The sequence below is a fragment of the Peromyscus maniculatus genome, chromosome 6 (genome assembly GCF_049852395.1).
Source record: "Peromyscus maniculatus bairdii isolate BWxNUB_F1_BW_parent chromosome 6, HU_Pman_BW_mat_3.1, whole genome shotgun sequence".
Taxonomy (NCBI): domain Eukaryota; kingdom Metazoa; phylum Chordata; class Mammalia; order Rodentia; family Cricetidae; genus Peromyscus; species Peromyscus maniculatus.
Window position 1 is genome coordinate 34,148,810 of NC_134857.1, and position 20,834 is coordinate 34,169,643.

A 20,834-nucleotide genomic window follows, 5' to 3' on the forward strand; every position below is an offset into this window, starting at 1 on the left:
ATGGGCCCTCAGCACTGGCTACGGCCGAGCAACCAATGCCAGGAGTGAGAGATGTCAAACACACGAGATAGCCAGAGAAGAAGGTCACCGACGAGCCACACGAGACAAATCCAGCTGTGAAGGTGTACTTCATAAAGAACAAAGGGAAAAGGGGGAAAAAGCATCATTTTAAGGATCCACCAGGGACCTTGGCATTCATGCCCCTTGGCAGAGGGAGGTGGGTCCTGTGACATGGTAGGACCTGATCTGACTTCCACTGCAGATCTGTATCTTGTGAGGCGTGGGCCCTGATTGAGGACATAGTGGAAGCCGAGTGGATGTTCTGTCTTGATGCGCAGTCACGACCTGGCATCGTTCATTTGCTATTTCAGTTTTTCACCTGAGAACCAGGAGTGAGCCCAGCTTACAGCCTCAAAGACCTTAGGAAAAGAGGACCTAGGCTCCTCCACTAGGCGGAGTCCCCTGCCGGCTGGGTCTCGGCACCCTCCCGATGCCCGTCACTCTACTAGAATATGAAAAATAGACCAGGAAGTAAGAAATAACAGGGCTTCCAGAATAGCAGGAGGAGCTAGCAGCGTCCTGGGCAGCAGTGGACCCCCCACGGCACAGTGGTAAGGGGCTGGCTTGAAAGGGGGATATTGGATTTAAGTCCCATTCCCCCGTTGCTAGGTGACTGACTGTGGACAAGGTACCCCTCATGGGAAGTTGTGTGGCAGAAACTGAGCATTCCAGGGCCAGGAGACCATTGTCGGTCCTGCCACCTGCTAGGGCACAGATAGGACCCCAGCACTCTGTAGCTCTGACCTTCATTTTCTCTCAGGCAAAATAGGGCTAATCCTTAAAAATGCCAAGCTAAGTATAATTTTTTTTTTAGTCCTACATCGTATTTACTGCACTCACATGTCATTTGGAAGAAGAAAAACTTTCCAAATTTTTAATATCTCAGAATAACCTCTATTTTGCATTTAGTTTGAGCATGCTCATGCATACACATGCACACTCACGCTCACGCACACAGATGGTTAAACACAGGTGGAAACAGGCAAAGGGTGTGCCAGGCTTTCACAACTTCCAATCTTCAGATATTACCCTGGGATTTGTTCTTGTTTGAATCCACTGCCACCGGGAAACCTCTTTATTATTTTAATTACTATTAAATTGGGCTGTAAGACTCCGGGTAGAGCCAGTCTCCTCCATAGGAGATTTCATTTGTTTCTGGCCAAAGAGATGTTTTTGTGTTGTTGTTGTTGTTGAGACAGGATTTCAGGCTGTCCTTGATTTCAGGATCCATCTGGCCCAGCCTTCCCAGTGCCGGGCAGGTAGTGTCTGCTCAGCAGCCTGACAGTGGTACTTACATGTTTTGATTAGTAAATCTGACCAGTTTTACACTTGGAAATCAGATTCATTACCTGAAAACAATGTCACGAGGACGGGGGCAGAAAAGGCCCTCCTTTCGTCTACCAGAGAAGTCTTAGGAGGAGAGAAGACCGAAGGGCAGAGAGATCCTTGACAAACCCTGGATAGAGAAAAAAAGGGTAGCCATGGAAGAGCTTCGTGAGGCGGCTGCCGCTACTTGGATGTGCTGTGGACTAAGAATAGAAACGAGGAGGAAACACACGCTAACTGTTGTAGGTGTTTTAATGACACTGTGGTTAGGGCAGAGAATGTTCTCTGCCATGGCATGCTGCGTGCCCAGTGGGGAGTGGTCACGGGCACAGGATTTGCTTTGAAGTGCTCCCCAAATTCTGCATGAGAAGTACTCATGGCAAAGTATTAGCTAGGGTTAAACTGAGTTGATGAGTGTGGGGACACTCTCTCTGCTTCCCTGATGATTTGGAGGTGTTCCAAGTTTTAAAATCTTAGAGAGCAGTTGAAACAAGCAAGCAAACAATCAGGTTTTCCATCGCTGGGCCTTTCTTTTGCTCTGTTAGAGACGCGATGGGGGACATAGTGGCTTTGCGGGACCCATTACTGTTGGTCTGTCCTTGATGACCTGTGATGGGCGGAGACACAAGGGCCCTGAGGACACAGAAGCCGCAGAAACTCCTGCTTATTATCTGAAGTGGGATGGGCATCTGTGGCCGCTGGGCACAGGATATCACTGAGAATCTCACGGCCTTTGAACTGAGCAAAAGAGAGAAGGGGAGGGGAAGGGAGAGGGGGAGAGGGAAGGGGAGGAGGAGGGAGAGAGGGAGGGAGAGGGAGAGGGAGGATGAAAAGAAGACAATAAATCAAAAAGAAACTGAGAAGCTAAGATGTGGGTCACATATTACAATCTTGTTCCTTCCCAGGGAACTTTCTCCTGCTTTGTTTCCAAGGTTGGACCCCAAAATATCACTAATAAGAAAAGTACCACACCATTTGTCCCCTATTCCCAGATCCCCCTTTCTCAGACACAGTCCTTGAAACAACTCACCTGAGTCTGGGAACACTTCTTAATCCACGAAGAAGTTGCACATGTCTCATATGCCCAGTGACTTCCTGGGAAATCTAGAAAAGCTGCCTCTTTGTCCCCTCATGGTACAGACTGCTCTGGGACCTCTTAACACCAGAAGACCACACACAGGAAACATTTATTTTTGGAACAGGGTTTTCCTGTGTCAACCAGGTAGCCTCACACTCAAGGAGCTCCACTTGCTTCTGCTGGGATTAAAGGTGTGTGTGTGTGTGTGTGTGTGTGTGTGTGTGTGTGTGTGTGTGTGTGTGTGATGCCCAACAAGAGAGCACAAAGCTGGACCAGCAGGACAGAACTGCCATCACTTGGATAGGAACCACACATCGGAAGGAGAAAGGTAGACTTGAAGTCTCATGGTGCCAATGACAGCTGCCATGCCTGCGGTGGAGGGGACAGGGGAGGGTGTGTGCTGTGCCCAGGGGTGGTTGCTGCTATGGCAAGGGGTTTGATGGCCACCCCGTGGCTTGTTAGTGTCTGCCCTGGTCTCAGGAGACTTTCACATTGGTCCTTGACACACAAAAATGTTACGAGTCAGCTGGAGCCCTGGCCCCACCCCAAATACTGCCCTGACTCTTAAGGTCCACCAGTTCTGGGCATCGTCTAGACTGGCAGCTACAAATCATCTTGTAGAATCCTCTTAGGCACATGAGAGGTGCCTGTGAAAGTGTTTGAACACGAACTTCATACCACACATTCAGTTTTATCTTAATAAAATTATAAATTTATTTATTTCTCTTTAAAGAAGAAAGGTGTCCACTCGTCCGGCGCCCAACAGATCTTAGTATAAATTTTAAAGGAGGAGTCAGCATTCTCAGAGCTTCGTGGTGATTTTACACTGTTGTCAACTCCCTCTCTCGTTCCCTTTCCAACCAAAGCAGATTCACTTTTACCATCCTGTTATCTGGGGAGTCTGAGCCCATGCAGGGGCCAGCCCGGCGGCAGGACACTTTCCACAGTACTGTCAGACACCCTGGAAGCACAGCCCACTGTGGCTCAGGCTAGCCTCTTCTTCCACGGTCAAGTCCATTCCTTCTCTTGAGTTATGTGTATCAAAACTCACCTTTGTTTTGGAACCGTTTTCTATTTTCTGCTTATCTCAAGAGTTTTGAAACATGTATGTCATTTTACTGTGTTTGAAGTTTAACGGGGTATCTTAAGGGCAGGTCTGCTCAGAGTGGAGAAATGGATCCGTGTATGCGATATGTTAATGAAGGGCTTGAAGGAGGAGGAAATCAAAGAGAGAGGAACAGACGGGAAGAAATCAAGCAAGGGGGCAAGTGGAAGCCATGCCCCAGCCTCTGCCTGATCCCACAGCGCGCCAGAGCGTCACACAGCCTTAGAGTTTGTCCAGACAAGTCACTGGCCGTTTATTATCCCGCAGCAGCGAGTTACTGGCTAGAGTTAGAAGAGTATGCACTTGAAGCACTTCCAGCTCAGGGTGGGTGCAGGAAAAGCTGGGTCAGACCCTGCTCTGACAGCTGCGCTGTGGGCTAGCAGAGGGACACAGGGAAGTGGAGGCGTCCAAACTGCCCCTTACAGGGGGTAAGACGGCTGGATTGTTTCTCCCTAGCACATTCCAATTTCTTTCCATCAAATTTTTACTATCCATTTTCCTTTCAATATATCTTTACATATTTATTTGTGTGTTTTGTCTGTGTGAGCCATGAGCCATGGAGCTGTGCACATGAGCCACCGAGCTCATATAGAGGTCAAAGGACAACTGGGGGGGGGGGTCAGTTCTCTCCTTCCACCCTGTGGGTTCCAGGGATTGAACCCAGGTCATCAGGCTTGGTGGCAAGTGCCTTTACCTGACCAGCTGGCTCCACGATTTTCTAAATGCTCTGGCTGAGCTAGTTTTGTTCTGGTCCTGGTTCTATAAACTGACTTCATCGTGTTGGACCTCCCCCCCCCCCTTTCACCACATCCCTCAGGGTGCTCTAGGAAATTTAGAAAGTCTTGCTTGTGTGGTTGAATTAAAAAGGCTTGAGAGTGATTGATTTCTACGGTTAAATAATTGTTTAAAGAACGACACCACAATTCCTAGAAAGGAACCTGTAGTTAGTCCACTGAACCCCGGGAATGATATACATCTGCTTACGCTGACACCGGGTGGGGAGAGGATCCTAAAGGGAACTATGCTATGGCTCAATTCAGAGAGTGACACTTTATGTCCGTTGGTTGCTTTTTCTTTAAAAGTGGTATGTCAAATTGCTTCACTTCTGTATTCCAGAGTTCTGTACATTCCTTAAAGGAAATGAGCAAGGCTTGATGTACAAAGTAAAAACAGAAGATTAGAAAAGTCTGAATAAAGTGGAGGAAGTTGCCGTAGGTCAGACAGTATAAGCCAGTAATTAGATGTCACCTGAAGTGTGATACCACCTCTTCGATGATGAGTTAGGGAGGAAATAAAAATACTCTATTTTAAACAAACATTATATATATATATATATTTATATGTATACTTTTTACATATAGTAGACCCAGTGATATCTGTAGCATTGTAAAAACTTATGTACAAATAACTTTTTTTTTTTTTTTAGACATTACATATACATCAGCACCTTAGTAAAACAAAACAAATGACCTCATTAAAATCTACCGCTCTAGTGGTTGGTCCTCGGGCCGAGCACTTGCAGGAGGCTTTTACGGGACGATGGAGCCCACTCCCTGCACCTCTGGTGTCTCCTCATTGCTTATCCGTTTCTTTCCTGTCACCCGGCAGGAAAAGGTGATACATCTGTGTTCTGTTTTCTCACGTCACTATTTTATTTTTATTTTTTGGCTTTCAGTCAAGTCTCCCTAGTGGCAGTGCCTCCCCATTCTGGGAGTTCACAGTCCTCCTGCCACCACCTCTTTGGAGAGGTGCACAGCTCCTCCTCTCCCTGGTGCCTCCGGCTCCACTTCCTGTCAGAGCAGGTCTGGAACTCTCGGGATCCGGAGAAGAGAGCCACAGTGTCCGCCTCAGCTTTCCACTGCAGCGCACCTTCTCCGGACTTCCTTGGGTACGGCCGGTGCAGTCCCCACAGGCTCTGGTTCTCTGTAGTAAGATGTATGTGAAGACATGGGAGGAAGCCAGTTTGTAGGACGTGTGTGTGTGTGTGTGTGTGTGTGTGTGTGTGTCTGTACACGGGCATTTGTGTGGTTCGATGAACAGTAAACACCATGGAAAAACGCCACTTGACCTCCAAGACGGGATTGTGGGAGGGGAGGAAAGGGCAAGAAACAAGGCTTGTGACCATGGAGGCTGTTAACTCCGTCTTGGTTTTCACTTCGGGCAGGTATGTGTGAGTGACCAAGAGACCCGCGGCACAGCTTTTGAAGCAGATTGCCTTCAGCACGGGGACCACGTCTCCCTCTCTGTAGCATCCATGTTGGTAGGATGGAGTTCTGACTTTTCAGCTTTTCCATCGCTAGCATTTGATATTCGCCTTTGTGATGATACGCAAGACTGGTTCCCGAGAGTCCCCGTTCCCACCACGTGAAAGAGCGGGGATCTTCAGGCCATTCTTCCCCGGGGATAGCAGAAGTATGGGTGTGACTCCTATGAACCACTTGGCTCCCGGGGAGACCTTGGTACGCCAGACGCGGTGGGAAGTCTTCTGGCTTTGACTCTGCCTTTGCCCCGGGTGGGTGCTTCACCTCCTGGGTAGTCTGGAGGGAGAAGTGAAGCCTGGCTGGCACAGAGGCCAGGAGGAGCAGAGGCCGTGGTGAGGGAGGGAGGCGCTGAGCTGGCAGACCCTGACTTCAGCAGGGGTCTTTCCACCCTATGGCCACAAACAGATGAAGACTAGCTAGGCGTGTCAAATCGGATGGGGACTCCGGGAATCTCAGTGCAACCTAGAGTGGTGGCCGCCATGGCCGCTGGCAGAAGCTGACCTTCCGGGCTACCTGATGGGCCCTTCTCAAGCATCGCTGTCTATCCCGCTGAGGGAGCTGGCAGCAACACCTTACACCATCCCTGAGGGTCATCGCTGGGCAGGAGATGGACAGACCTGCAGGACCCTTGCTTGTCTCACTTGGGCCAGCTCAGGCGAGCTTACTGTTCCTTGTTCCTGCCTCCGCATCCAGGAACACATCTAGAAGAATACAACTCCTTCCATCCAGCATTCAGAGCGTTTCTGACCTATGCACATGGCCTGTATGTCTCCCAGCATCCTCTGCTGGGCTTTCTCTGGCTGAGGTTCCGTCTCTGAGGTCTCGGGACCTGAGGCAGGAAGAAGGTCTAAGGAGACCTCCTCTTGGGCCGTCGTCCCTCTGGGCTGGAACAACACTTTCTGGACCAGTAGGTCCCAGGGGTGCTTAGCAGAGGAACTTGCTGCCTCGGCTTACCCACCTGCTCTTCACATCCCTTCTCTGCAAGCAGGTATCTGTGCGGCCTCTCTACTTGGTTGCTCTTTGGAAGGCAGGTGGGATGAAGGCCCACGGAGCTGGGGGGTCGACACCTGGACCTTCCACTGTCAGCCAGCTGTCGTTTTTCTCAGTTTACGTGGGTCAAAAAAACAAAAAACAAGGATGGGGCACCATCCTGTTTCTTTCTCGCCTGGGAGGCTTCCACCATTGCAGCTCTGGGGCCCCTTCTGACTAGGGGTTAAACAGCTCATCAAGCTCTTGCATCCACTCATCCCCTGGGCCACCTTTGATGATGGAGTCCACGAGGTCTGTACTGTCTGGGAGGCTGGGGAACGAAGCTCCAGCACCCTCACCACCGTAATTGTATGACATGTCCTGAGCGGGGTTCCGCTCATAGGCCTGGCCCTGGTTGCTTGCGGCAAAGCTTCCGCCCGCCATCTGCTGCTGCGCTGGGGGCTGGCTGAATGTCGCCATGCCAGGGACACCCTGGCTCAGACCAGACATGACCAGTGGCCTCACCTGGCTGGTACCTTGCTGCCCTGTGAGTGGTGGCATCATCTGACGGCCCATGGCCGCTGGATTGAGGGTTCTCACGGTGCCAGTGTTAGCGTCCAGGACTGACTGGCTCAGTCCCTGTGGGAAGTGTTGTTTGGTCAGTCTTGGCTGACCAGCTTGAAGTGGGTAGCTGGCGCCATTGTTGAATGGTCCCAACTCCCCACTCGTCCTCCCGGGCACGCCCTGCAAGCCTCTCTGCTGCCAGCTTTGCGCTCCTTGTTGGACGCTTCCCATGACACTCTGAAGCCTTGGTGGGCCTTGGGGCCTTGGCAAGGCCTGGCCCACGGGTCCTTTCAACTGCTGGTGCTGCTGGGAAAGAGCCGAGTTCACCAGCATGCTCTGCCCGAAGCCACTCACCATGCCTACCCCTTGTCCAGAGGCAGGCTGCCTGGGTCCCTGGGCTTGGTTGTGTGGGATGTTCATGCCACTTTGGTTAGGATGCTGCAACATTTGGGTCATTCCTGTGCTCATGTTGTACATTCCTGGTTGGCTGGTTGGAGGGGCACTATAAGGAGCCAGTCCTATCTCTGACTGGGCTGCTGCCGTGGCCATTGTCCCTGGGTTCTGGGAGGGTCCCATTCCCATCATGCCTGCGTTCTGTGCCATCAACCTCGACGTTCGCATGCTCTGGAGGGCTGCCTGGTTTCTCACGGCTGCTATGTCCTGGGGTGAACCTACAGGGAAAGAAAGAACAGCTATCACCCACTGTTCTCTGTATCAGTGTGTTGTAAGATGTTGCTAGAATTTTCCTGGGGAATGTCAGTCCTGTATATGAAATGATCTACTGCAATAATAAATCTTCAGAAAAGGTCATTACTTAAATGATTAGAACATGCGAGTTGTGAAAATTTTGCAAAGTATTGAAAAGTACAAAGTCAGAAATTAAAGTCACCTGAATCCCAGCATCCGGAGAAGATCCCTGCCAACTCTTATTTATATTTAAATAGACACAGAAAATTGAGGTCATACCCCGGTGTTCTGTTTGTTCACGTTCACAATGCAAGTCATTTCCTATTTTGGATACTCTGCCATCAAGTCAGTGGGATACCATCTCTTCGGGTGTTAGGACAATGTACCATGGGCTAAGCTGAGTGTGGTGATACGTACCTGTAAGCCTCTCAACTGGGAAGACAGGGAGGAATGAGGATTGAGAGCCCAGGCTTGGGCTACAGAGTGAACTCCAGGTTGGCCTAAAGCATAGAGTGGGATTCTGGCTCAGAAAGGAGGAGGAGGAGGAGGAGGATGAAGAGAAGAGGAAGAGTAAATAATGTCTGTTCACCACATAGTCTCTTGTGAAGTGGAATTCAGTTCAGTAGAGAATCCGTTCAATGAAGTCTCCATTTGACTGTTTTTTTTTTTCCTTTTAAGACTTTAGTAGGATCTGAGGTAGAAGGTCATTACCGCTGCCTACAAGCTATCTGACCAATGAGGCATGCTTCAGATCCACCTTGTAGCTCTCCATGAGCTCTAGTGTCTCTGACTCATTTGGCTTGTGTCTGTCTGCAGCTAGAAAAAGAAGCCATCCTGTCTCTTGTTACTTGGCAAAGAATCTCATGTCTTTCTGTAGAGAAGCCTACCCTTTTGGATTGGCAACCACTCTGTACCCCTTCCCTCCCTCCCCTCCCCTCTCCTCCCTCACTAAGATGACTGTCTAGCCATGCAAACAGGACTGATACTGGGGCCGACAAGCACTAGCTTGTCCTTACAGGTTGTTCAACTATCAAAACACTCTGTAGCCTCGACTGTGGAGAGCGGTCTGAGTCTTTCTACTACACTGCACCCTGGGCTGGCTAGACCTTCTCTGTGACCACCAAGGATCAGCAAGCAGTGGAGGGGTCCTCCGGGAATCCTTCACTCTTGTTCTTCTCAGTTCACCAGTTATTAGGTTAGCTGGTTACTACTCAGGTTGAAATAGCGCCCGGAGAGCACTGCGCTGGCCGCGGGTCTGCACACACCTCACTTGGGGCGTCAGGGCCAGCAGGGACACAGTGGCCTCACCTTGGAACTGGTTGACCTGCTGCACTGGGTACGGAGTCCGCTGTTGCTGGAGGTGCTGGCGGGGCAGATGTGACTGCTGTATCTGCTAGGGTGACAGGAGACAAGAGAAGCCGGAGGTGAGACGGGGAGAGAACACAGTCGAGCACCTGCCAGCTTGGATGAAGGCAGGCTGTTTATTATTTTTCCCCAAAACTAAGCTTTGTGTGGGAAAACAACATGTGTATAGGCAAGGGCTGAGTAAAGTAAACAAGTGAGTGGATTTTTACAAAGTAGAAACACCTAGAAAAACGGGTCTCACCCTCAAATCCAGAAACAGATGCTGCCAGAAGCCCCAATCATTCCTTTCCCTTGACCCAGAGCACCATCAACTTAACTTTGAACCACACAGACATGATTGCTGCATTTGAACTTCTCTGAGGATTCTGTGCTTGACGTTTCCATTTCTCCTAAGACTGACTCCTCATGCTGAGCTGTGTGGGTACCTTCACTACGGACTAGTGTTCTATCACACAGACACACCACAGTTTACTAATTCTCCTAGGGACAGTCATTGAGGGTGTTTCTAGCCTGGGGCTGCTGCCGATATCACTGCGGTGACGTATCTTCTGCTGGTATTTGCTGCATTTCTGATGTTTGGCTTGCTGGCTTGTGCACCAAGCAAAGCAATTTTAACTCTGATTTTCCGGCATCAGTATGACTGCTTTCCTTAGCATGGTGTGGACCTGGCTCGAAGGGACAAGCTACAACCTTTTAGTGACCTCAGTAGATGCTGTGGGTACAGAAAGATAGGCTCCTTGGGATACACACACACACACACACACACACACACACAAACACACACACGTGTGTGTGTGTGTGTGTGTGTGCATGTATATATATCACACACATACATATGTATGTATTATATATGTACATATGCACATATACAGGCTAATCACACACACACACATGTTAGTCTTATTCCCATGAAGTCATACCACCTGTACAATACATGTCTATAAGTAAAATAATCTGAATTTGGCTGAGCATTGGTGGTGCATGCCGTCAATCCCAGCACTCAGGAGGCAGAGGCAGGTGGATCTCTGTGAGTTCAAGGCCAGCCTGGTCTACAGAGCGAGTTCCAGGGCAGGCAACAAAACTACACAGAGAAACCCTGTCTCGAGAAACAACAACACCGCCCACAAAAAACCTCCGAATTTGCTGCTCTGAAGCAGACATGTAGAAGTCCACCTACTCTAGGAGTCGGAGGCCCGCCTTTTAGTCTTTCCCCTTCGGCTCCTGGGGATTCTGCGCCACAAGCCTCATTACCAACATGCTGGGCAGGCTGTTCGATCATTATCATATGCAAAGGCAAGAGACACAGGGCAGGGGGAGGGAGCAGGGACTGAGGCTTTGAGTTCTCGGTTGGCCATCAAGTCCCACGTGACCTTCGACGCCGCAGCTTAACCTCTTTCCGGCAGCTGCTGAATATTCATTAAGTACTTTTCATCGGTGAGGGCCAAAAAGAACGTGCAAGCAGATCCCCCGCTCTTTAGAGAGCTCATTATAAAAACAACACGCACTGGCTACTTCTTACCACACATGTTTGCTTCTGTTTTCTCTCTCATGTTTGTTCCTGGGCAGGTCTGTAATGTTCTGTTTTTCTTTCCTTTCCTCTAAAATGCCAGCCAGCATCCTGGCATCCAGAGGAAAACAAACAAACAAACAAACAAACAAACAAACAAACCAGAACAGCCTCTGCCCTGTTGACCCCAGCCTGTGCGTCTACCATAGGATTCTACACAAAAAGAGATGAATCAATGCAGAGACCATTATGAGTGTAGGCCAGAAACCATGCAAACCGTTCAGGCAGTAATGCAAGGACATTATTGAGAGCAAGTTGAGCTTTTAAAAGTTTCTCCTGGCCTGGGGAGACAGCTGAGCCAGCGAAGTAATGAACTGCCTCAGAAGCCGAGGCCCTGAGTTCGAGTCCTAGAGCCCAGGTTGAAAAAAAAAAAAGTCAGGCGTGGTGTAAGTCCAGGGCTGGAGAGGCAGAAGCAGGCGGTTCTCTGGCCAAACAGTCTAGCCTGCTTCGAAAGCAATGGGTCTGGAGAGACTCTCTGTCTTAATAAACAAGGTGGACAGTGCCAGAGAATGCTACCTACCTGTGGTGGCTCTATGGCTTCCATGTACACACACACACACACACACACACACACACACACACACACACACACACACAGTTTCTCCTTATCAAATTTCCTATTTAGTATACAAGTTTAACTGCCTCATTTACAGGGAGCAAGCAGTAAGTCTGTAGCAGGTTAGGGTGTGGCCGGGAGTCAGGATTCTCTACTTCCCATTTCGGTCCAACCACAGGGCTCCTCCCCAGATTCAGTCTTCCCACCTGTAAATGATGGAACTTTAAAATCAGGACTGTTCATCTGAAACCCCAAATGGGGCATTCTGTTCAACCCTCGTGAACGGAAGAGACGGGCATGCTGCACGCTTGTTGAGAATAAGGCATTAGCCTTGGTCCCCATCCGCTTTTTTTTTGTTTTTCCGAGACAGAATTTCTCGGTGTAGTTTTGGTGGCTGTCCTGGATCTCTGTAGCCCAGGCTGGCCTCGAACTCACAGAGATCCGCCTGGCTCTGCTCCTGAGTGCTGGGATCAAAGGTGTGCGCCACCACCACCCGGCCCCCACCTGCTTTAAACCTTCTTGGTTCTCATCACCAGGTCAGCTGAGTTCCTGAAGATAGGCAGGATCTCAACTCTGTTTCCCCTCACCTGGGCTTTCAGGAAGCACAAGCGTTTCCAAGACATTGTTCTCAGACCCGGAAGTGCATGCTCAGTGTTGCAGAGACTGAGAAAACCACAGTGGGTGCGGTGCTGATGTGAAAATCAGTACTTACTCTCAGGGCTGGGGTGCAGGTCAGCAGCAGTGCCCTTGCCTACCATGTGTGAGGCCCTGGGTTCCATCCCCTGCATTGCCAACAGCAATAGCAAAGAAATCTCAAAGCGGAAAGCTGAGACCATCCCACCAAGGAGCCCGAGTCACCTAAGTCCTCCGAGTCCTCCTAAGCAACACTCAGGGCACAGGCAGGCAAGACATCAACATTGGCATGGATGGCACATGGGGCTGCAGCTTTTCCACGGCAGTCCCTAATGCTGCCCTGCAGCCTAAGAGCCATTCCCGCACACATTTGTGTATATGGTTTCCTAAGGAATTGATATACCATCGTCTCAAGTAATCTTTAAGACAGGAAAATTATGCAAACCTAACCTGCTAGATGAAGACAGACTTTTTTTTTTTTTTTTTTTTTTTTTTTGGTTTTTCGAGACAGGGTTTCTCTGAGTAGCTTTGCTCCTTTCCTGGAACTCACTTGGTAGCCCAGGCTGGCCTCGAACTCACAGAGATCCGCCTGGCTCTGCCTCCCGAGTGCTGGGATTAAAGGCGTGCGCCACCACCGCCCGGCATGACAGACTGTTTTTTAAAAAATTATGCATGCTCGTGGGTGTGTGTGAGCTCGTGCGTGCCCGTAACACACACACACACACACACACACACACACACACACACACACACACACAAGAATGTATATATGTGTGTGGTGCGTGCCAGGGCACTTATGTGGAGGGTACAGGACAACCTCTGCTGTTCATCCTTACCTTCTATCTTGTTTGAGATAGGGTCTCTTGCTTGTCTCTGTATGTATCAGCTAGCTGGCTGATAGCTTCTGAGGGTCCCTGTGTTCTCCCACCTCACTGAAGGAGCGTTGTGATTACAAATGGGCACTACTGCCCCTGGGATTCAATGCAGGTCTGCATGCTTCTCTAGCAAGCATTTTACCTATCTCTTCAGCCTTACATGATTTATTTATTTGTTCAAAATCACATTAACGGCGAAAGGATGGACAAGTCCCAACCCTGAGCCAAGCGATTTCAACTTGGTCCCTCCTAATGTGTGCATCCAGTTGCTAAGGCAACTCAGACAGCATCCTGTTTCCTTCATGTTTTCCAGGTAGTCCCATCTCGCCATGGTTCTGAGGGGTTTCTGTCTCGTCTCCTTGTCCACAGGCATGGGTTTGACACACCTCTCCTGCAATCTTCCATCTCCCTTTCTATTCCTTCCCCAGGGCTCGGCTGGGCAGGCGGCGGCGGCGCTTGCGAGCACACCCCTGGGTGGGCACAGATGAGTTCTGTCTGCTTACCCTGACTCCTTCTGTGCCTTGCTCGCAGCACATGTATCAGAAATCATTTCTCAGGGCACCAGGCACACCTGAAAACGTCCTGGGTTTGGTGGCGGAGAGATTTACAAAGCCCAGTGTCCCTTAGCAGCTCCATTTATCACTGCCGGAGAGATATTAGCACAGCTCCTTGTCACACACCTTATGCAGGGTGAGAGGGATGGAGGATTGTTTGTACAATAGCTGCCAGGTGGCTGACTGACCTTGGTAAGGAGGGAGATAATTACAGAGCCGTTCAGGAACAAAAGCAAGAGCGAGGAACAGAAACGAGCTGTGCTCTCAACAGCACACCCTTTTCTCTTCTGAGGGCGACTGCTCGGACTTGGAACCGCTCTTCTTGCTGGGTAGGGACCTTACGTGCCTGGATCCTACTCAGCGCCTTGGAGAGGAAACTCCGAAATTCTAATTCTATTAGGAACAAGTGTGAGCAAGCGTCAAAGCGTTCCTGGGTTTCCCAGGACAGCCTCACACCTGTGATTCAGAAGAGCCAGCCTGCTGGGTGAGACGCCCTAAGCAGGTCCCCACAGGGGCCATCAGGGGGGTCTCCTGTGGACAGACCTGGGTGGTTCCTTGGGATAACACTAAATCAGGCACCAGCATCTCTCAAAACAAAACAAAGCCTGCAAGGGTGGTCTGCAGGGAAGGCTTTCTTCCAGAGCTGGAGGAGTTATATGGCTGGGGTGGGCAAGGAGGCCTGGGGTCAAGATGGCATCTTGGTACTGGGCCTTTCTTTCACTCACAGATTGCCTGAGTTGTGGGAAAGGTGTCAGGACTTTCTCCAGTTGCTCCCTTTCCACGACCCTGTCCAAGTTCCCTGGTAGTTCTGTGCCTGGTTGTATTGTTGCCGGCCTACCATTTACAACCAATTCAGAAGAATTCTCCACTCTTTCCTTCTGAGTTATTTGGGGTTTCTCTCTCTCTCTCTCTCTCTCTCTCTCTCTCTCTCTCTCTCTCTCTCTCTCTCTCTCTCTCTCTCTCTCTCTCTCTCACACACACACACACACACACACACACACAGAGAGAGAGAGTGAGAGAGAGAGACACCAACCCTGAGTTTCATTGCTCAGGGACCATCTGCCTTGTCTTATGAGACAGGCCCCGGCTAGGGAACCCCAGGACCCCACCTCCCCCCTGCTGTGGTGATGGCGGAGCGCTGCCATGCCTGGCTCTTTACACAGGGTTTCTGGCGGTGAATCAAGGTCCTACGGGTGCATGGCAAGCCCTTTACCAGCTGAACTATCTTCCCAGCTCACAAATTCCTTGAACTATTGCTATTTCGCTTAATGCTAGCAATGTTGGGGCCTACGGTAAGTGCGAGCTAGCCTCTACCACATGCTGGTTATAAAGACCCCTGCACCAGCGGTCAGGAGAAAAGGAGTCAGGCAAGAATGGAAGAACTGTCTTCAGTTAATAGGCCTTCCAATTGACGGCGGAAGCCTGTCTTTAAAGAATAGGCTAACGTTATGGGAGAAAAGCCTAGCTAATTGAAAAGGCGAAAATTCCACAGGTTCTTCTACGCTCCCGTGAGAGACCAGTCTCTGAGGGTCTTGACAGGGACAACGTTGACGTCCTCACAAACAGCAGGTGCCAAATAGATGCTAGCTGAATGGATGGCTCGCACCTTGGAGGAGGGGGCGTTACCTACCTGCTCCGCCAGGATCTGCTGCTGTTGCTGCTGCTGCTGCTGCTGCTGCTGCCTCTGCTCCCGGAGGAACTGTTGCTTCTGATGCTCCATCAGCTGGGCCCGCTGGTCCATTAGCATCTGCTTCATGATGGCTGCCTGTGGCTGGCTGCCTAGAAAGCCGAGACCCCCAGGACTGGCTCCGGAGACCATGCTGCTGGACCCTGGGGGCACAGAGCTCTGCATGGGGCCCGTGGTCCTGGGAAGACCAACTGTGTGCTGCTCCTAGAGGGAACAAAAGAAAGCGATTTAGAAATTCTACCGGGACACCTCCTGCCATTTCATGGGAAACTTCGGAGGGGAATGGGGCAGAGGTCCTAGCTGAGGGATTCCAGGGCTTCTGAGTGGTACCCATTATACCTCCAGAAAACTATCTTGTAATTCTCCATAAAAATCATCCTGTTGGCCTCACCACAGGAGAACTGGAGAGTCTCCACAGAGGCAGGGAATAGTAGCAGTAACAGAGAGTGAGTGGGTCTGGGACATGGGAAGCCAATTCATCTGTTTCCGATGGGATGGCATGGTGGCTGTCCACTGGGATTTCAATGTTCTATTTCTCTAAAGAAAGGAAATAAACCCTCAGGCTGGGCTCACCATAAGTCTCAAAGGTAGCTTCCATCCTTATCTTTCCTGATAACCCTACTCCTTACTGTCTACTTTGCCAAAACGAACATCTTAGTAAATGTGAGAGGCATACACAGACAAACAGACCCAATGGTGGATGTTAGTCTATCTAACCAAAACACCAGCTTTTGTATGTGCATGAGTGTGTGGGTGCATTTTAAATTCTGCCAGTTTTTTGGTAATAGGAACTGAAATGTTTTATTTTTGATCAAAGCTATTTCTCCCTCCCTCCCTCCCTCCCTCCCTCCCTCCCTCCTCCCCTCCCCTCTCTCTCTCTCTCTCTCTCTCTCTCTCTCTCTCTCTCTCTCTCTCTCTCTCTCTCTCGTTTTTTTGAAACAGGGTTTCTCTGTAACTCTGGCTGTCCTGAAACTCCCTCTATAGACCAGGCTAGCCTCAAACTCAAGAGACCCACCCATCTCTGCCACCTGTGTGCTAAGCTACCACACCTGACCAAATCTATATAATCTTAAGATTGGGAAGAGAAAGGGTTCAGTGGCGGGGGGAGGGGGGGCACGAAAGGATAATAGTAAGAAATGTGATCAAAGCGTGTTATATATATGAAATGAGAAGGTCTATATTTTTAAAAGCAATGTAATCTCCTAATCTCTTTAAAAATAGAATTGCATCTCATGTGTCTGGGATAATTTCAGCACCGGGACTGGATTGGGACTCTTGATTCTATAATTATTTGTCGGAGAGCTGATAGCAACTTTTAAGGACTGACCCTTAGGAAAGAGGGTAAGTAGCTAATCCCACAGAGCCCAGTGGATATGTGGAGAATGCCCTCAGAAGGAAAGTCTATGCAGCCGGACAGTGGAGGCTACCAGGGGGAAAAGCTAATGGGCACAGAAGGTGTGTAGACACAACACTCAGTTTCTAGACACTTCTATCAACAAACTGGCAATGGCTAATGCTGTCAGAATGTTCTGTGGAGACAGTCCTTTTAGTTCGCTGGTGTCAAGCAACTTATCTGAGCACAGAGATACGCCACTTACATGGCATTCACATAAGGACAGGAATAGCCGTACCCTGAGATATTCTCCTGGTGCCTAATAAGAAGAATCAATGTGGATATCTACCATTATTTTAAGGTGTAACCCAAACTGGATTTTAATATATCCCCCCCCCCCTTTTAGAGTTGCTACTGTTTTTACATAGATGTGGTTGAACGTGCTAAAAATTTCCTCTCAAAATACAGAAATGAGCTTATGTCTGCCTCTCTGGGGCAGATTCCCCATAATTCTGGCTTTGCTGGTCCTCCTGCTTCCTCTTTGCTTGGTGCTGACCTAGGCAGGTGGTCCTTTCTGGCCAAGTTCCACCTACACCCTGTACGTCTGGACTCTCTGCCTCCCTGCCTCCAAACAAAACGGCACGAGCAAGACAAAGCATATCACTTCTGTTGCCCCAGAAACAAGAGCTGGGGGAGATAATGGTTAGTTCGCAAAGCTTGGGCTACCCCAGTAACAGGATGGTCCGTCCATAAGAGAACCAGGGTGCTGACTTTGAGTCTAATAAGTCAGTATTCTTTCCACTCTGGCCTTTCTGAACTCTGAGTCCACAGTGCCAAGCTCACATATCAGAACAACCTGTAGACTAAATAGGAACGATGCTGCTCATAAATGCACTGCGTTGTATTTTGTGTGTGTAAGTGTTGGCTAAATTATGTGTGTGCATGTGTTCCTATGTACCGGCACCCACAGAGGACCTACCCAGAGCTGAGGACCGAACCCAGGGCCTTGCACTTGCTAGGCAAGTGCTCTACCACTGAGCTAATCCCAACCCCAAGCTAAATCTCCAATCTCGTTACAGGTAGTTGTGAGCCTCCTGATGTGGGTGCTGGGAACGAAACTCTGGTCTTCGAAGAGCAGTTTAACTCTTAACTGCCGAGCTGCCTCTATAATCCACGATAAATGATTTTATTTATGCTTGTTCTCTGCAGTCAGGTAGAGAGCTATGAAATATTTTTAATGTTAATAAAAGGACTTATGCTAAAAGATGGATGCTCAACCTGGCTGCGGGGATCTAGGTCCATGAGAGTTCCCTTATCTTTGTTTCTGCTGGCTACCTGTCTCTAAGCCCTCGTTCCTCCAGGATCAAGTTGTTTCTCGCCACCTTGAGAGACAAATGGCTGACCAACAGGGCACTTTCACAAAGGGGCTGACACTGGGCGGGGCTGGCCAACCAGCAGGACAGATATCAGTTTGTCTTTCATGTAGTCCAGTCTATTTACTATTTCCTGGTTTTGATGAAGAGACATTTGAAGGGAAAATGAGATCCAAGGACCACACCTTCCTTAGCTTGTTTGTGAAAAGGTTGCTCTTGCTGGCTTTGTTTCTCTTCCTGCACTTTGAGATTTTTCTTGCCCGTGTGACCCCCTGCACAGCTGAGGAATGTACCCAGGGGTGGAGAACCTGCTTTCCCAGCCTTCTCTCCCCTGGGAAAGTAAATGAGGCAAATGAGGTGATGATGTTCATACATCCAGCCCCATTTTGTCCCCGTGGACACAGTCAAGGTATCACTCTGGGGTTACTTTCATTCCCCAAATGGTCCTGTCTCCAAAGTTCTTTGGGTCCTCAATGCAGACGACGAGACCCAAAGGCCAGAACGTTGCCTTCCAAATGCAACATCTTTTGGGGGTGCCCAACAAGCACACAGGTGGGTGTCCCAAAGTGTGAAGGCGCACCGTGACTGGCTTCCCAAACGGAGCTGGTGCAGGCAGCTGTTCATGCCACACAGCTTCTTTTAACCTCAATTCTAAGAGGGCTTAATGAGAAAGAGCCTGTCAAATTCTCGGATTGCAAGCCCCTGCTCTTGTTTCTAAGGAGGGGACACACTGGGTTGTGCAATTAGAGAAAACCAGAGTGAGCTTTCGTCATGCGACATGTAATGCCTTGGAGCCAAATGATGCAGTATTTTTAGTTTTAATTACTGGTTTGTTCACTACTTCCAGCCCAGCGACCTCCCTTGCTTTCCACCCAGAATCTTAATACAGTCTCTTCCCATCGCATCCAATTTGCTACGTAGATCTTCGTGGCTCTCCAAACACTCTCACTTTTCAGTTGAATAAGGGGAGGAAAAAGAGATCAAAACCAAAGAATGTATCTTACACACGCACCTTCCGCTCCAGGGACAAGAGCTTAACAATTTTCTAACGGCTAGAGAGGGGGTAGGAGGGTGTAAAAAACACTCTAACCTCCCCCAAAGAGGCAGTTTCCGACTTCAAAAATCAGAGGCGATAAAAATATCTTCCGAGCGAACAGCCAGCTGTTTATTTATAAACCCACTTGTGGGGAAACTTGCTTTCTCTGAAGGGATTTTTTTCCCCCTTTCAAGAACACGCAGCGTTTGGGTGACAGTGACCAGAAATGCGGAGGGGATGGAAGATCGTGGGTTCCTAGGAGGGACAGGGTGCGGCATCCTGGGTACCTGGATCCAGGAGAGCCTGGATTTCAACCTTTTCTCTACGTGGCCCCAGGGGACCTTCTTGAGCAGCTGCTGTTCTGCCTGCAGCCCAGCAGATGGCGGTGTGAGCCCGGGACCGCACTCCAGGCCTCGCGCGGAGCCCGCGCTGCCCCCCGCCCATCGCAGATGGCTTAATCAGGGCTCGGTCCCCCGCCCCGCCCCGCCAGGGCCGGCGCTGCGGACGTGGAGCCAGGCAGTCAAGTGTTACTGCGTACAGCAGGTAGCCTGGCAACTGCGAGCATAATACGGAGCAGATGGTGTTCGCACGGCGTGATGGACATCACACACGACAGCCTGAGACAATCCAGGAATTCCCTGGTGGCTCAAGGCCCTCTTTGCACAAAATGAGTTCTCTCTCCGTGGCCGTGCATCTTGGGGAGTTGGGGGGGGGCTTCTCTCCCTTCCCCACTCTCCGACTGACACCGAACTGGTTTCTTATTACAGACTTTTCTCCAGCCAGAGGGAGAGAGACTTGGGGAGGGGGACAGGAAGCGGACGTGGAAGGAAACCGAAGGATTGGGAACTGGAGGAGATGCTGGGGTACTGTGGCGGCCAGACCCAGGGGCACCTCGCTGTTGTAGGGGACAGGGTTTCTCTAGCCAGAGCAGCACAAAGCTTGTGCAGGGAGGAAGGGACCTCAGCTCACTTTATGCAACCGCGTGGCCTACCAGTCGCCCAAATGAAATTTAGGGTTTTCGTTAAAAAGTCCCCCGGGGCGTAATTTAGCCTCTTCAACTCCAGCCTATCTGCTTACAAGTCCTCAGGGGGCTCGGGCTAAGAGCGCAGGAGTGGTGCCAGCAGCTCCAGGCTGGCCCGAGAGAGTCGCTCTCTGCCTGGTGATCCTAACAAAGACCAGGAGCTCTTAGGCAGGGCGGGTGCCCTGGGGCCCCTGAGAAACTCAGCCTTGAGCTCTGGGGCGGGCACATTGCCGGGTGCCACCACCCGGGCCTGTAGCCTGGAGAACACCGGATGAAAGGACACGTGAACAGAGGGAGGGCTGTTGTGGGTAGGAAAGAGTTGGAATAAATCAATAAGCAAACAGAAAGGATGCCTAGAAAACAAATTCATTCTCTCTCTCTCTCTCTCTCTCTCTCTCTCTCTCTCTCTCTCTCTCTCTCTCTCTCTCTCTCTCTCACACACACACACACACACACACTGAACTAGGGCAAGTAATAAAAGAAAAAAAATTCAACCAACCTTGGGCCAAATGAATTTTTAACTAAATTCTATATATCAAAAGATTTCATATCCAGAATTTGGAGGCTGTCTACAAAGACAAGTTTTAAGTTTCAGAAGGCTGGGGTCTATGGAAGGGGAGCGCTAAGGTCACACCTGACCAGCAAGGGTGTACCACTTTCATGTCAGTGAGTAGCAAGCAGGATGATTCCATCACCCAAAGGACCCCGGTTGTGACTCCCAGAGGCACAGGCAGGCCATCTTGTCTCTATCCAGAGTCCCTTGAAATGAAAATCACGTTTAAAA

At 50.0% G+C, this 20,834-nt stretch overlaps 1 protein-coding gene across 2 annotated transcripts in view; it reads right to left on the bottom strand.

Moving 5' to 3' along the window:
• Positions 1-3,153: 3,153 nt before the first annotated feature.
• Maml3 (mastermind like transcriptional coactivator 3) overlaps positions 3,154-20,834 on the bottom strand; it is a 431,258-nt gene continuing 413,577 nt past the window's right edge. Inside the window, exons 3-5 of one of the 2 annotated variants that reach the window (XM_015996364.3) lie at positions 15,231-15,491; positions 9,359-9,440; positions 3,154-8,034 (exon numbers count right to left, since the gene is read on the bottom strand). In XM_015996364.3, coding sequence (XP_015851850.1) covers positions 7,037-8,034; positions 9,359-9,440; positions 15,231-15,491 — 1,341 coding nt within the window. In that variant the 3' untranslated portion in view covers positions 3,154-7,036. Of the gene's footprint in view, positions 8,035-9,358; positions 9,444-15,230; positions 15,492-20,834 lie in introns of both variants that reach the window. The other variant, XM_006977587.4, reaches the window with a different exon arrangement.